Source organism: Puma concolor, chromosome A3, assembly GCF_028749965.1.
Source record: "Puma concolor isolate L17-30 chromosome A3, mPumCon1.1.hap2, whole genome shotgun sequence".
Taxonomy (NCBI): domain Eukaryota; kingdom Metazoa; phylum Chordata; class Mammalia; order Carnivora; family Felidae; genus Puma; species Puma concolor.
Window position 1 is genome coordinate 30220802 of NC_141669.1, and position 16692 is coordinate 30237493.

The following is a 16692-nucleotide window of genomic DNA, read 5'->3' on the forward strand; positions in this document are numbered from 1 at the left end:
CGGGAGTGGGAACCAGGTGCTCTGTCCGGGGAGCCGAGACCAGCCTAGCCACAGCTGGAATTGGTGAGGTAACAGATCCTGAGCCCCCGAGAGAAAGGAGGGCAGGGTTGCAAAGATTTGGAAAGATGAGGAGTTTGGTGCCTGTGCTTTTGGACTCTCAGAGGCAACTGTGACCAAGCGGGACCGACCCGCGATTCCAGGTCAGAGAGACCTGGGTTCAAATCCCTGCCTTGCCAATTTACTAGTTACAAAATCTGGCCTGAGTCACTCCGCTGGTCCAAGCCCAATTCTGTGAAATGGGAACAACAGCACTGCCTCTATGCCACAAGTCAGGGGTTTGCTGGGTGGACCCGGTGAGATACCATACATGAGAATGATTTCAAATCAATTAAGCGCTCTGCATGTCAAGTACTATTATCACTATCTTTCCTTCTGGGTCATTGAGCAGGTGAGTCTTGAAACTTGTTGGTTCATGAAGGTGGGAGGGCAGGAAATGGCAACTCTCACTCCTGGAGGGAAGGGAGGGTGTTGATGAGAACAAATCTAAGTGCTTTTTTAGTTCCCTCTGTGCCGTAAATCACAGATACCCACAGGAGCCATTTTTGGCTCTGGGGCAGGGAAATGACAATGTGAAGTGATTACGAGGAAGCAGAATGGGACCCCTGCTTCACATACAAGCCAAGAGGTATATAGGTCAGTCACTGTTACATCAGGATCTAAAACCTTCAAAATCCTAGAAATTAAAGAAACAATTTCTAGTCCTTCAGGACTCTTTTTAATGAGTTCAGTATAGCCACGCACCTTCCTTCCCTTGCTCAAAATAAAAGGAATGATTTGCTTGGTAAAAGTTCATGGCCACCCTCCGAGACAACTGGACTCATTCTGTGATGTCACAAAACCAAACTGGAAATTGTCAGAAGTTTTACTCAAAAGATCTAGTTAGAATGAGCAAACGAAGGAAGAGAAATTTGAGGCATGGTGGCAAACAGAAATTGCTGCCCAATGGAACAAACAGGTTCTGTAATAAGAAAGAGAAGCATATCTGACCTGGGAGGTCAGATGCTGGGCCATGGGATGAAGGCACCCTTCTTGGGGGATGGACTGAAGGTCAGGATAAACCTTTTCTTAATCTCACTCTTTCATATCTTCAAATAAAGATGGAGGCTACTTTGATATCAGTCTGTTGACTGTGTCAAAGAATATTTTTCTGTTCTTCAATTTTTTTTTTTTCTCTCTTCATAGTGGTGTGCTTGATAATTCAGGAGGGAAAATACTTGTTCGGAAAGTTGCCGGGCAATCTGGCTATAAGGGGAGTTATTCCAATGGTGTCCAGTCATTGTCCCTGCCACGCTGGAGAGAGTCCTTCATCGTCTCAGGTACGCCCACACACTGGAGAAACACAGCCCTACCCAGGCACTTGGCTTAAGTGACCTCATGGGATGAAATGTATTCTTTTCAATGTTCTATTGGTTTTAGTTTATGGCCCAACTCATTTCATAAAAGTCTGAAGCATTAGCTCTTCTGATAATTAGGATCATGAAACAATAAACTATAATTACAGTGATAAATCACTACAAAGTCTGGAAATATTAAAAGGCTCCAATTTCTCATTTTAAACACACTGCAGCTATCCATAAATCCAATCAAACTTTTAATGAAATGAATTACATTTAATAACTTCGGTTTTGAACTACTCCTTTAGTTAGGCCAAATATGTCTCATATCTGGAACCTCATTCCTTGATATTTCTGGTAAATGGAAAGGGATATAGGCTCTTATAGAACTGAGCTGCAATTTTGAGGTTTCTTTTTATTTAATTGATTGTTTCACTCGTTGGTCCTTGCTATCTAGCTCCTTAGGATTTTTGTAGATAACATTTTCACTCTTTTCCTCCCTCTTCCAATGAGGTAATGTCAATGAGCTAATGACAAGTGTGATTTCATGGGAAAAAAGGTGACCTAGTATCTGTATTATCATGACCCTCCCTTTCCTATTATTGTGAATTCCGCAAACTTTTGTTTTGAAACTTTTTTAATTGAAAGAATAGTACAATGAATATCCACATTCCCTTCACCTAGCAACATTTGCTTTATTAACCTACTTATCATTTATCTACATTTTGCTCTAAACCATGTGAAAATAAGCTGCAGGCATCATGACACTTTATCTCTCAATACTTCTGCACACATCTGGTAAAAACAAGATTTTCCTAATAACCACAATACCAATACCACACCTAAAACATTAACATTGGTGCAATTATGTTATCCAACAAATAGTTCTTCCTCAATAGTATCCAGTTATCTTAGTCTTCATAGGAATTTCTTCCTCCTCCTCCTTTTCTCTCCTTCCCTCCTCTCTCCCTCTCTCCCTCCCTCCCTCCCTTCCTTCCTTCCAGATCCACAGTCTAATAAATAATAAAAATCACCCATTGCCTTTAGTTGTCATGTCTATTAACTCTCCAATAATCTAAAACTATCTACCACCACACTACCTTTTTTTTTTTTGTCATGAATGACAATGACATTTTTGAAGTCCCAGCCAGTTGTCCAGTACTGTGTCTCCCAGTCTGGACCACAAACATGTCCAGCCATGTCCTCATGATTGGATTCAGGTTACATATTTTGCCAAGGTTACTACATAAGTAGTATCATAGCATACACATTGTGCTTTATCACAGTGGTCATATCAGAAGACTCAATAATGTCAGTTTATCCAGTTGTCGGTGATGCTAAACTGGACTGCTTGGATACTTTCCAGTATCTCTCCATGGTAGAGATACTTTGTAACGAATAAGCAATCTGTAGGGAGATACTTCAAATCAGCATGAATAGCTCATTCCCCAACAAATTCATCCAATGGTTTAACATCCATTGATGATCCTTGCACTAGCAAGAATTACACTAGAATTTGCAAAATTATAATTGTTCTAATTCTGTCATTCCTTCCACATTTGTTAGCAAGTTTTCTTACATAAAGAAGAGGGTTTTTTTCCCCTCTCTGCACACCTGTTTTTTCAAGTACCACTAGGGAGTCATGGATTGTTTTTGAAAATATGTTATAATCCATTAGCACCAGTATTCTTTTCTTAATTTAACATGCAGTGTTGTCGTGGCTTCAGGAGTAGAACCCAGTGTTTCATCTCTTACATATGACACCCAGTGCTCATCTCAAAAAGTGCCCTCCTTCATGCCTGTCACCCATTTAATCTATTCCCCTACCCACCACCCTTCAAGCAACCCTCAGTTTGTTCTCTGTATTTAAGAGTCTCTTATGGTTTGCCTCCTTCCGTGTTTTTATCTAATTTTTCCTTCCTTTTCACTATGTTTATCGTGTTTCTCAAATTCCACATATGAGTGAAATCATCTGATATCTTTCTCTGGATTATTTCACTTAGCATAATACCCTCTAGTTCCATCCACATTGCTGCAAATGGCAAGATTTCCTCCTTTTTCATCGCTGAGTAGTATTCCATTGTATGTATATGTGTGTGTATGTGTGTGTCCATTCATCAATTGATGGAAATTTGCGCTCTTTCCATAATTTGGCTATCATTATTCTTTTTGATGCTCAAGTTTTCCAAATTCAGCCAGTGGGAGCCCTTCGGGCTTTTTTGGCACGTCCTCATTGGTGTTTGAGCACAACATAGTGTTCTATCCTTGTGTTGTACTTGGCCTTATGCTGGGCCTTGCATATCCCATTTTCTTTTTTTTTTTTTTTTTTTTTTTTTTTTTTTTTTTTTTTTTTCAACGTTTATTTATTTTTGGGACAGAGAGAGACAGAGCATGAACGGGGGAGGGGCAGAGAGAGAGGGAGACACAGAATCGGAAACAGGCTCCAGGCCATCAGCCCAGAGCCCGACGCGGGGCTCGAACTCACGGACCGCAAGATCGTGACCTGGCTGAAGTCGGACGCTTAACCGACTGCGCCACCCAGGCGCCCCATCATTTTCTTCAAAGAGGTTTCACATGATTTTAAACTATATTCTAGCAAAGCTTCTGGCATGCCAACAAGATTAGGAATCTTGAAACTCTCCTGAGGAGCCACCTGTGGAAGACCACCCAAAGCAAGGAAAAGAAAAATGTTTCATAATATAGTAGGTCTTCCCGTCTGGATGGTGTTCTGGTACCTTTATGCATCCCATGCCCCAACTCCTACTATCCTCCATTGATCAGAGTTGGCTTTTTTCAGAGTTTTAATAGAACTACAAACAGACCTTTTAGGATTCTTCACAACTTGAGCAATCCCTGTTTCCTCTTGCCTGCAGAATTCTGCAGCCTAGGGTTCAAATTAAACTGGCTTCTATGTCAGGTAGTGGAAAGTCATCAACCACAGCGCCGTGAGAATTCAGAACAGGGGCCATATGAAAATGCTAATAGCTAGACTACAAATTTGTCAAGTATATAGAGAAATGTAATCCCCACATAGGTGTTTACCAAGTAGCTCCTGGCTAAATAAGAGTGTTCCCATCTTAAATGCATAGCCTGCAATTCAAGAATCCCCAACAGAGGTTTAAAGGAAAAATTAACTCCAAGAGAGTAGAGATGTTTTGGGTTTTTTAAATGAAAATCAGTCTACTGAGATTATTCCCTACAAACTCAACTTCCATGTCCCCTCATTTCACCTGGTGACATTTAACCGAAACACTTTTTGCCAATTATAATAAACATTGGTGCTTCTGCAATGAGTAGGAATCTCTTTCGAATGGGTGACTTGGGGGGGGGGGGGCAACACTGGCCAGCAGCCAAGCCACGCTCCCCACTATCTGGGAGCTCAAGGCCACCAGCTTCAGCTGGATGGTGTCAGAATCCTCCTCTGAAGGCTCCGGTGCCTCCATGACCTTCTTATTTTTAACTTTCACGCATCACTGTGCTCCTTTAGTTAATTCACTTTGGTGGGCTGGGATGGAAGCAGACGATAGGATATGCCTTTTTGGTCAGCACAATCTTTTGGCGGTCCGTGGATAGGAATGGTCAGAGAGGGACTTCCTAATACTGCCCGTTTGTTCTTTGATCCACATTTCAGAAAACTGAGCTCATGCTCCTTTTCCTTCTGAATAGAAGCAGGAAAAGCCATAGGATTTTAAATGTGAGAACAGTAAACAGATGAAGACCATGTCTGTGCAGTCCCCTCTGTTGATCAAGTGAGGCCAACGGCCATAGGGCCCTCCCTGGGCCCGAAATAACCTCAATCACAATTTGGAAGAGGCCCAGTCAAGGGCAGGGGACCTGGAAAACTCTGTTCCCAGGGGACTTTAATGGGATAAAATAACTCAGTCAGCCCAAACATTTTGCCTCATCCCCACTTTGAGTGATATTTATAGACCATACCAGCAGAGAACCTTTGCATCTCTCTGGTAATACATGGTTCCAGAACATTTTAACTTCTTTTTTTTCATTAGGCCCCTACAACTTAATAGATAGTAAGTTGGTCCATATCATTGTCCATATTTCCTGAATGAGAAAAATGAGAGTCTCAGAGGCTGAGGCAGAGAATACATGGCAAAGACAAACAGAAACGTAGATGTTCTCATTCCCAGTTCCAGGTCCTTTCTGAGACCCCATCATTCTGGCTGCTTCACGGCTCTACAGCCTTTTGTGTCAGTAGGGCTTTTGGCAAGAATCGTGCACTAGATTCTGTTCTACCGCTCGGGCTCTCCATTCAACACTCCTCCCCATCTCGTCCCCAAGCCCATCCTATAAAACTATTTCCTTAGACTGAGATTTAAAATTCTTTCACTGTCCGATGCAAATATTAGATACCAGGTAGGACCCCTCTTAAGGGTATTTGAAATTGTAACAGAGATCTAAGCATGAAGATATTCCTCCTTCGAATAAATACTAACTGATCATCTCCTACATACCAGCCATCGCTTGAGGCAGTGTCTCAATGGTTACCAAGTGAGACAAATCCCCAGTCTCCAGGGAGATTCCACCTTCCAAGTGACACTGTCCACCTCATTGCGGAGCAAAACTCTTGTGTGGAATTCTAGGCATCATTTCCTGGCAGAGGAAGGCTTTAGACGCCATAGCCTTTTCCGGGCAATTTCCAGTCCTATCAGGCTTGGTACTTGCTTACCCAGCTCCAATCACCTGATCGTTTTTCTTTTTTATGCCTCCTTTGTTTTCCCTGATACATATTAACATTCCTTCTCCTCACCTGGCCTCTAAACTTTCTTTCCCTAGGTGGGCAACAAATGCTTATTTTGAAAACTACTTCTAGGTTTCTTTAGTGCCATGGAATTCAAATGGATCCCACAGGGTCCGTGAAAGGGGGAAAGAGCCATTCATGCACAGCCAGCTTGTGACCAGAGCTCTGGAGCATCCAGAAGGAGAGCACGGGGAGTGCTTTTACATTCATCTACTGACCTAATTAAACATTCAGCGCCACACATATGAAAACCTTAGCTCACATGTCACATCTTCGTGGGCAGAACGAGGTTTGCTAATGTGAACTCTGAGTCACAGAGATATTATTGCTTCCTTTCTAATATTAATAAAACACAGGCTATACAGGAAAACAAAACCTCACTTGACTTTCTTATTGTAATCAGCAGTTCAGCTTGGTGGGGGAGACCACCGATTTATTGAACTCAAGAGAGATCAATAGGAAAGAGGGAATCAGCATACCAGAATAGAACCATCTAAAACTTCTAGCTCTACAAATAATTTGTTTCTTTTTTGCAGAAGGTAAATCCCAAAAGGGTGTAACCTACCCATCGGCGCTCACATACTCATCATCTAAAAGCCCTGCTGCGAAAACAGGCAAGTGTTCATATGTGATTTCATCTAAATATTCTGAGTTTGTAAACACGTGTTTTAGAAGGTAGTGTAGAAATTAACATCTGGTCAAGCCCCAATGATGCCAGCAATATTTTCACCAATGCCAGAAACGTGGCCCCAGAAATCAAGGGGATCAGATGGCTGGGGCTGAAGAGTAAGGCTTCAGTTTTTGGTTTTGGTTTTCGAGTTCCAAGATGATCTCTATGTTTTGTAATCTTCATTCACAATGGTTGTTGCCTTGAATTGTATTGTTACTTTAGAAGATGACAGGATATTCTGTCTAGAAATGTTCCCTGGCAGATGAAAGGGGAAAAGCTGTCTCTTACTAGGTATGAAATGAAGGGAAGCAAAAAGGATGGTGTTAACAGAAAACAACTAATAGAAATAACCCAAGCCAAAGATACAGTGTTTATGAGGTTGTGCGTCACGTGAACCACAAAGGGAGCCAGATAGACTTCAGGTCAGGAAAATACCTTTTTCTAGGTTTTTGTGTCAAGGGAGAACTAAGCTATGCGTTATTGTGTCTTTGGGGGCATTTTGATTTCCCACACAAAGAGAAGGGATAAACATCCCTTTCCAACATAAACACAAAAGGGACACTTGGGGTCTTGCCCAGCTTCTAGAGGAACCACTCTTTAAAGTTATAGTCTCTGGGCACCTGGGTGGCTCAGTCAGTTGAGTGTCTGACTCATGGTTTCAGCTCAGGTCGTGATCTCACGGTTTGTGGGTTCGAGCCCGACATCAGGCTCTGCACTGACAGCGTGGAGCCTGCTTGAGATTCTCTGTCTCCCTCTCTGTGCCCCTCCCCCACTGGCTCCCTCTCTTTCTCTCTCAAAATAAATTTTAAAAATAATAAAAAGCACTGGGGCGCCTGGGTGGCTCAGTCGATTAAACATCCGACTTTGGATCAGATCATGATCTCATGGTTTGTGAGTTCGAGCCCCATGTTGGGCTCTCTGCTGTCAGTGCAGAGCCTGCTTTGAGATCCTGTGTCCCCCCTCCCCACCCCCCGTCCTTCCCCTACTCGTGGACACTCTTAGGCTTTCTCTCAAAAATAAATATTAAAAAAAAATTCCAGTGAGAACCATAAAAGGGGGGTCCCCTTTTTTCCTATCCCGATGACAAAATTCCTATAGAAATGGGGGGAAGCAGATGAGATGAAGATATGGGGCCAGCAGTTACTTGCTCTGGTCTTGGCATGTGCAGATAACAGGCTTCCTAATCCCTCCAAGACAGTGAGTTAACAGGTAAATCAGGTCAGGATGACCCCCTCACAGCAAAGCAGCCTTCTTCCATGGGAAAAGAGCTCACTCAACAAATAGGAAACATCTTAAAAAAAAAACAAAAACAAAAAACTACAAAGCACCTTGATTTGCCAGGGGCAGCTCCTTCTGATTTAAATGCTGTTTCCCCAGGCAGGCAGCAACCGTCAGGCAGGCAGCTGGTATTGGGCTCGAGTCTCAAGCTACTCTGAACTAAGTAAAAACAGGTAAGTGTTGGTTCAGAGAAGCTCACCAAACCCGAGAAGGCGCATCGCTGGCACTACAGCAAGAGAAAGGGAAGGAAATGCTTCTCAGAGGGTTCTGAGCGAAAGTGGCCGGAGAGCCCCCTCCTGCTTCCCCTTGGCCACGTGCCCCGGCCCCTCCCACCCCCCAGAGGAAAATCAAAATCCATTACACTTGACTTCGCAGAGCCTCCTGCCCTCACAGCCTGTACCCACCAAGGCCACCCCTGCCCCCCCCCCCCCCCCCCCCCCCGTCTTGGGAATAAGACAGGCTCCGCCACCACTCTAGAGAGACCTTGGGCCACCCTCTGGTGGGAACCGCATTCAGGAATCTCGAGGCTTTTGATGACTTGCTTTCCACCGTGTTCCCCTTTGGAGGAAAGACATACGGGATTTGGAATCAAACCAACAGGGGTCCGAATCCTGGCTCTGCCACCTGTTGTCTGTGAGACCTCTTCTTGGCTTGGCTTCTGGGACTGTGACTGGTATCCAATGTGAATGCCGCTGTCAAAGAGGCCTTCACGGCATCTGGCACGTAATAGATGCTTAGTGAATAGATTTCCTGCCCTCGTGTATAATCCTGAGTCAGTGGTGGGAAGAGCAAACCCTCCCTCGTCACCCTGACCTCCAGACACTGCTGTTAACTGGGCTTCAGTGTCCGCACTGTCCTCCACTGGGGGAAGGGGAGGGGTGACACAACACGATGATAAGTGTCAGCTACTGCCACTTGCCGAGTGCCCACCATGTGCCGGGCACTGTGCGGGCCCCTCACAGACGTGGTGCCTAGTTAGGACCCGGCCTCGTCAGGTCGGTCTGACCATCCCTGTTTTACAGCAAAGGAACGGTAGTGGCCGAGCTGCTGAGGCCTGAAGTCAGGAGTCCAGCCTGATGCTGGCTGACGGTTCTCAAATCAGATTTCCAGGGTCCGTCCCAGATGCAGCGCATCAGAATCTATGTGATTAGGGCCCCGGAGTCTGCATTTTAACACCGTCGCTATGATTCAATGATGAGTCAGGTGTAGGGAGCTCTGAGGACCTCCTGCTGCTGTTGAGCAGGTTGTTCAGAACTGTTCATGACCTGGGGCGCCTGGGTGGGCTCCATTCGTTGAGCATCCAACTCTGGATTTTGGCTCAGGTCACGATCTCACAGTTTGTGGGTTTGGGCTCCACATCGGGCTCTGCGCTGATGGTGTAAAGCCTGCTTGGAATTCTCTCTCTCTCTCTCTCTCTCTCTCCCCCTCTGTCTCGCTGCCCTTCCCCCTCTCATGCTCACTTGCTCTCTCTCTCAAAATAAATAACTAAACTTAAAAAATTTAAAAAAAAAAGAACACTACATGACCTTGTCCATAGAGTAATAGGTTAAGAGCCTAAAGGAAATTTTCACGTTTTCCCATGAAAATCTTTGAAAAGATTTCCATGAGGCTTCTGTGTATCTGACATTGTATGAAGAAACCATTTTAATGGTTTCGTTTCTAACTGCTCAAAAGGAACCTGGTGCAATGAAGAATTCACTTTGGGTCACATCAGGCCTTATGTTCCGTAAGGAATTGGGAGCAATTGGGGAAGAGTTCTTTCTCCGTCTTCATCTTAAAGACAGTTCTGTTCCAGGCAGGAGAGCAGGTGGAAGTAACAGCCCATGGAAGACCATGGAAAACCAGACACATGGATCTCTTGGTGGAATTTATGACTCGCTTGAAAGTATCTGTGTCCTAAGCAGCTAACACGACTGGCTGCCATCAGGATATTTAATCTGCTCTCCAGCCATCAATGTTAGCAAAGGAAGACTGAGGGTGCTTGGAAACCTCACAGTTAGCCAATGGTGTGAGAAAAAGACATTTCATGTTTTCAGTATCTCATGAGTGTAAGGTGACAAAATTCATTACTGCTAGAAGTTTTATTTTTAATTGTGGCTTAATTAACAATTTCCAAGTAAAATGTACTGTAGGTTTTATATCTTTCTTTCCAAATTAATACTTTTATCCTATTTCATAAAATATATATGTTATTCTATTAAATGGCTCTTCCCTGTATGAAGCGGGTCCTACCTGGGCCCACATCCCCCTGACAAGACGCTAATGCTTCAGAGCATTTACCAGAGAGTAAGACAGAAGACTACTCCGGAGAAATCAGAAACTTCCCTAGGACTTGTCATGAAGGCTCAGTTCCTTTGAAGTCACAGAAATGTCATAAACCACGCAGGTTTGGTTTTGCCCAAGGACGGCGTGAAGACTGGCTGACCCCCCCCCAAAGCTGCTGCCAGCTCTTTAGCAATCGTCTGCCACCATCTCCGGGCAGATTTGAAGGTGACCTACTGTTAGTGACAACAGGGAAAAGGAGGGCCCGGATGGCCTACGAGAGCAGACTGAACGGCCAAACTCCAACCTGTGTCTGGGGCACTGTGTGCTGATATGCTCTCCCGAGTCAGTGCTCACAGGTGACAGCGGCAGGGTGGGAAACGAGCAGATGCCAGTGCTGGGTGATGGGTCTAAATGCCCCGGCACACATGTGCCTGCGTGACCGGTCCAAGGTCATGGTGCTGACACTGTTTTCCCAGCATGCTGTACAGTGTCAAAGAGGAAGTTGGATGGTTCACAGGAACAGCACGGCACCTAATCTCAGATGCTGTCCCTTCGGCCTGCTGTTCTATGTACCGAAGATGCATATCCCTAAGCAGAGTTAAAAGCTAGAGCTGGGGGCGGGGAGCACCTGGGTGCCTCAGCTGGTTAAGCATCTAACTCTTAATTTCAGCTCAGGTCATCATCTCACAGTTCATGAGATTGAGCCCCATGTCGGGCTCCATGCTGAGAGCATGGAGTCTGCTTGGGATTCTCTCTCTCCCTCTCTCTCTGCCCCTCTCCTGCTCCTGCTCTGTCACTTGTCTCTCTCTCAAAATAAATAAACTTAATAATAATAATAAAAAAGCTATGGCTACGATGCTGTGGTAAGCTGAAAAATGCCCCAGCACCACCAAAGATACCCACGTCCTTGTCCCTGGTATCTGTGAATTCTTCCATATACGGCAAAACGAGAAAGGGGAGGGGGGCTTGGCCAATGGGATTAGGTCAAGATCTTTGGATGGGGAGACTATCCTGAATTATCTGGGGCAGGGGGAGACAGAGGGAGATCTGACACACATGGAGGAGACGGTCATGTGAAGACAGAGCAGAGAGAAACTCAGGAGGTTGGCCTTGAGGACTGGAGGGGTGTGGCCACAAGCCAAGTAATACCAGCAGCCACCAGACAATGGAAGAGGCAGAAAGCAGGTTCCGCTCACACCTTGACTGCTGACACCTTGAGGTCAGCCCCAGTGACACTGAGTTCCAACTTTTGGCCTTCAGAGCTGTGAGAGAATAGATTTTTGTTGTTTTAAACCAGTTTGTGCGTTTGTGACAATTTATGACAGCAGCACTAGGACACTAATACAGAGAAGCAGGCATAGGAGTTAATGTCCCTGCTGGGGGGCTCAGGTGACACATGTAACTGGTCCCTCCCAGGACTGGGGTGCTCTTCGGTTTGGGGACCATTTTGTGTCCCCTTCTGACACAGACCATGGCTGTCAATACAATATCCAATGCCCAGAGGATAGCCACTGGTGCCCTAAACCTTCAGAGAAACTGTCAGGGCCCCCAGAGAACTAACACATTAAGACTTGTTTAAAATTGTGGAGGGGTGCCTGGGTGGCTCAGTCGGTTAAGTGTCTGACTCTGATTTCAGCTCAGGTCATGATCTCACGGTTCAAGCCCCACATCGGGCACGGAGCCTGCTTGGGATTCTCTCTCTCCCTCCTTCTCTGCCTCTTCCCCACTCACACTGTCTCTGTCTTCCTCAAACTAAATAAATAAAACTTAAAAAATTTTTTTTAATTTTTTTAATGTTTATTTATTTGAGAGAGAGAGAGAGAGAGAGAGAGAGAGAGAGAGAGAATGAGTGGGGGAGGGGAAGAGAGAGAGGGAGACACAGAATCCAAAACAGGCTCCAGGCTCTGAGCTGTCAGCACAGAGCCCGACCCAGGGCTTGAACCCACGAACAGTGAGATCATGACCTGAGCTGAAGTTGGATGCTCAACTGACTGAGCCACCCAGGTGCCCCAACTAAAAAAATTTCTTTAAATCATGGAAACAATGTAAATCATTACACATGAATGAAGAGCACAATTTAGTAGAATCTAGTTGATCCTTACCATGTAATTATTTCCATTACCCCATTTTACAGATGAGAAAACTGGGGCCCAGAGGAGTGAGTTGACTAGTCATGAACCAGTCTAAGCTAGAACATCTAGAATGCATTCTCTGAGAGTAAGTCACAGTGAAAGCCCCAAAGTTCCTTCCATCCCTAGGTCAATGCTGACACAGCAGAAAAAAAAAAAAAAAAAAAAGAAAAAGGTTCATAAACCATTGCTTCTGGTGTCTGGCAAATTAATTTGGCAGTAAATCATGTTCTGCCTTCTCAGTGTTGCTGTAGGATTTAACTATTTAAATATTTTATTGTTATGGGGCGCCTGGGTGGCTCAGTTAAGCGTCCAACTTCGGCTCACGTCATGATCTCACATTGTGAGTTCGAGCCCCGCATCGGGCTCCGTGCTGTCATTTCAGAACCAGGAGCCTGCTTTGGATTCTGTGTCTCCTTCTCTCTCTGCCACTCCCCCGCTCGCGCTCTGTCTCTCTCTCTCTCTCTCTCAAAAAATGAATAAACGTAAAAAAAAGTTAAATATTTTATTGTTACTTAGTCTTTGGTTTGTTTATTGGCTCATTGTTCCCTCCAGATTGTACATTCCTTTCGGGCAGGTGGATTTTCTCCTCCGCAGCAGCTAGCAGAGATCTTCGCCCAAAGCTAGTGTTCAATAAGCATTCATTTCTGTCCTGACGGGCCCACCAGCCAATTGGTAGGACTCAGTATAATTTCGTCTTTTTTACAGATGAGACCACGAAAGCCTACCAGAAGCCACCAGTTCCAGGAACAACCGCACAGCCAGTCACCCTGACGCAGATAACGGGAGCCACTGCCACTGGAGCCGCCCACGCCAGCCTGCCAAAGCCGTCCCCCTCTGCCGGCTCCACCAGCAGCAGCCTCGGACCCCAGCCCGTGGGCCTCAGGAGCGGGGAGCTGGGTCAGTAGGTAGACTGTGTGTTGTCATGCTCTAGGAAAATGGGAGACGGGGCTTCCGGGGTAACAGCTCTGTCCGAATGCTCGTGCGGAGTCCCGCCTCTTGAGCTGGCTGAGGAGTAGCGCCGAGACCTGGGCCGGAAGTACGTGGTTGTGTCCTTCCAGACTCCAGGGGTAAATCTGAGCCTGATACTACGTTAGGACCAAGCTAAGAGCTAAGCGAACCACGTGGAAGGGGCTTAAGACAGATTCGGAAGTGTGACTGCTGTTACCATACTTAGGAAGGTAGGACGTCACGTGAAACTTTCCCATTGCAAAAGCCGAGTTGAAGGGATAGTAGGTTTCAAGGTAAATGCTGTTGCGTTTTGTTTTAAGGGACAAATGTATGCTCCTGGAAGTCTTCAAATATTAGAAGCAAACAAAACCAAAAAAAAAAAAAGAAACCAAAAAAAAAAAAAAAAAAAAAAACAAAACTATAGGAAAAGCCAGACAGCTAAAGTTTTTATTCCCTTTCTGATTGCTTTTTATGTATCCGTTTCTTAAATAGTGTTTTAGATTTAACCAATCTTGGTATTACATGGTATTACCTCAAGAGCTGATAACTGATAACTCAGTCTCTAGTTTCTATGCAGGTTTTTATGCAAGCCATCCTAGGCTAGTAAGACCGTCTCATTTCTAAAGGTCTTCTGGAAAGAGTCCGGAACATTCCACAGCAGGAGTGACAGCAGGTTTTCCTAAATATTTCCCACCCAGGGCCATTTTCTCCTTCTAGGAGGACGTGCCCGGGACTTGTTCCTTCAGCCTCACCTCCCGCCACACAGCAGGGCCCTTGCCTGTTCCATATCAGAGTCCAGCCATCCATTCGTCCTTTTATCTAACAAATAACGTCAGCACTTGCAACATGCTGGACACTTCGAAGCACCTTACAATTAGTCTATGAGATCCTCATAACCGAGCTACGTAATTAGATCTACGACTTCTGATTTCACTAATTCCTTGCATTGATGAGGAAACCAGAGAGAAGGGCAGTGAGGAAACCGGCCTCAGTTCACACGGCTGGGAAACAGCAGAGCCACGATGGCACCCCAGCAGCCAGGTTCCCCCCTGACTGTCCTGCAGGAGGCATCCCTGCCATAACCGAACACCCCAGGCACGAATGAAGCCATCCCAGAAACAAGGGCCTGACCTGCCCTTGCCACGGATGGGGCAGCGAGGCCAGAGGATGTTAGGCACCCCCAATGCCCACTGTGGTGAAGAATAACAACAGTGGAGCACGCAGTCCATGCTTCCCTGTGCTGGGCACCCTGTGTGCACTGTTTTTTTACTCAATGTTCCTAACTACTCTATGAAACAAAGGTTATTTTCATTCCACGGGATGAACAACCCCTGGAAGGATCGATGATGGAAAGTACCCAAATAAAAATGCCATAAAAATAATTGCTGGGATACACAGGACATGACCCCCGTCCCCGCCCCCGCCATCCTGTTCCTCTGGAACCTCGGCTAACACGAGCACAGGCACATGATGCCTGACAGCAAGAGAAATAGGAAGCAAGGATCCTGGGTGAGAGAGGCCCTCAAGCCACAAGCTTTCCTTCTTCATAACTTCAGGCTCTTGACTTTAGGGGCCCTTGATTCTTTCAGAGACTTTTGAGTGGTTGAGTAAGTTGTTTGCTCCTGGTGTCTCCTCGGAGGAGGTCAGTTTTTACATAACACGTATAATTAAACATGTGGCATATTTATCTGGCTACACTGGGAGCTTGGAAATCCTGTGACAGGCTGGGCCTGTGCTGGTGGAAACCTCAAGGAACTTGATGTAGTGGCTCCTGACCTGGCAAAGCCTCATTATTCCTGGCTGGGGGACAGGGGCCGTTGGACAGCAGCCTCCCAGCCCGGCAGCCTCCCTCTTCAACCTCGGCCAGCGCCCACGCCGCCCCACAGCCTGCCAGGCAAACACTCAGAAGGAGCGCTCCATGCCGCCTCCACGGTAACTGCCAAGAAATGGGCCAGACTGGAAGGGGAGGAAGGGAGAGGGGGCATGAAGAAACCATGTTGCCCGCTCAAAGGATTTGCTGTAGGAATGAAGAGAAGTGAAAATGGATGTTTGAAGCCCTCTTTTTCTTTTTTTAAGAAGAGTTTGTTGAAATACTTTCCACATATCATACAATTCACCCATGGAAATCATACAATTCAGTTGTTCTTAGTATATTTGCAGAGTTAGGCAACCATCCCCACGATCGATTCTAGAACATTTGCATCATCCCCAAAAGAAACCTGTACCCATTAACTGATCCCTCCGTCCCCCAGCCCCAGGTAACCATAAGTCTACTTTCACGAATGCCTATATTCATGTATGGCTATAGGTAACTTGCTGTGATCTTTTAGCCCAACTATATTATATCATAATCAGTACACAGATAATTCCTTTTTTTCTTCAAATCAATTGAGAATGTTCTGCTAGCTATAACAGAGCAACTCTCTTATTGCTGATAGACAAGTGAGTTGTTGTTACTGCCTTTATTAAGGGTTTTCTCCTCTTTTGTATTGACGAGAGTCAAAAGATTGTAGAAGTGTGTTGTAGATGGGGTGTCCAGGTGAAACCTAATTTATTTGTTTATTCAACAAATATTTATTGAGAGCCTACTATGTGTCAGGCACTGCCCTGAGATCTTGGGCTACACCTGTCAACACACCCTAGCAAGATCCCTGCAACGGGTCCCTTCAGCTTAGGACACCTAGAAGTGTGTACCAGAACAGGAGCAATCTGCCTCTGGGATCGATGAGTATCTTTGCTCTACAATAAGATAAAAGGCTGCCTCTCAGACAGAACATAGGAACTTGGAGGGAGTCTTGCGGAAGGTGGAAGCTTTGTAGCAGGAAAAGACAGGGGCTCTCCCAGCCCAAGAAGAGCAGCTGATAACAGATGGAAGAAAAAGGATGGGTCTGGACACCCCTTAACTGACCCGTGAATAGGCAAACCTAGCAAGACAGTGAGGAACAAATCAAGGCTGGGGGTAAGGGAGCCAAGAGCCAGAGCAACAGAGATTTCTCAGAGGGACAGGAGTGAGGCTGTCCGTCGTGAGAGAAGCCAGACTACACGGGCACCCACAGAGCCACATCCCACAACCAGAGAGGGCAGCCAGTAGAACCAGATCCGTAGATATGCTGGGGAAGGAGTTCTGGAAAAGATGGAAAATCCCTCCAGGCCTGCTCCGCAGGGTCAGCTGAATCTACCGCAGGCTTACAAGGGTGGGGTGGCTCTGCTGGGCACGATTTTCCTAGTCGGGTTCCTTTCAAGAAGTGC

General features: G+C 45.7%; 1 protein-coding gene across 1 annotated transcript in view; it reads left to right on the plus strand.

The window, feature by feature from the left end:
- VIT (vitrin) overlaps positions 1-16692 on the plus strand; it is a 106203-nt gene that overhangs the window by 49872 nt on the left and 39639 nt on the right. Inside the window, exons 5-7 of the mRNA XM_086700361.1 lie at positions 1243-1376; positions 6687-6770; positions 13201-13392. Of these exons, the coding sequence (XP_086556487.1) occupies positions 1243-1376; positions 6687-6770; positions 13201-13392 (410 nt within the window). The remainder of the gene's footprint in view (positions 1-1242; positions 1377-6686; positions 6771-13200; positions 13393-16692) is intronic.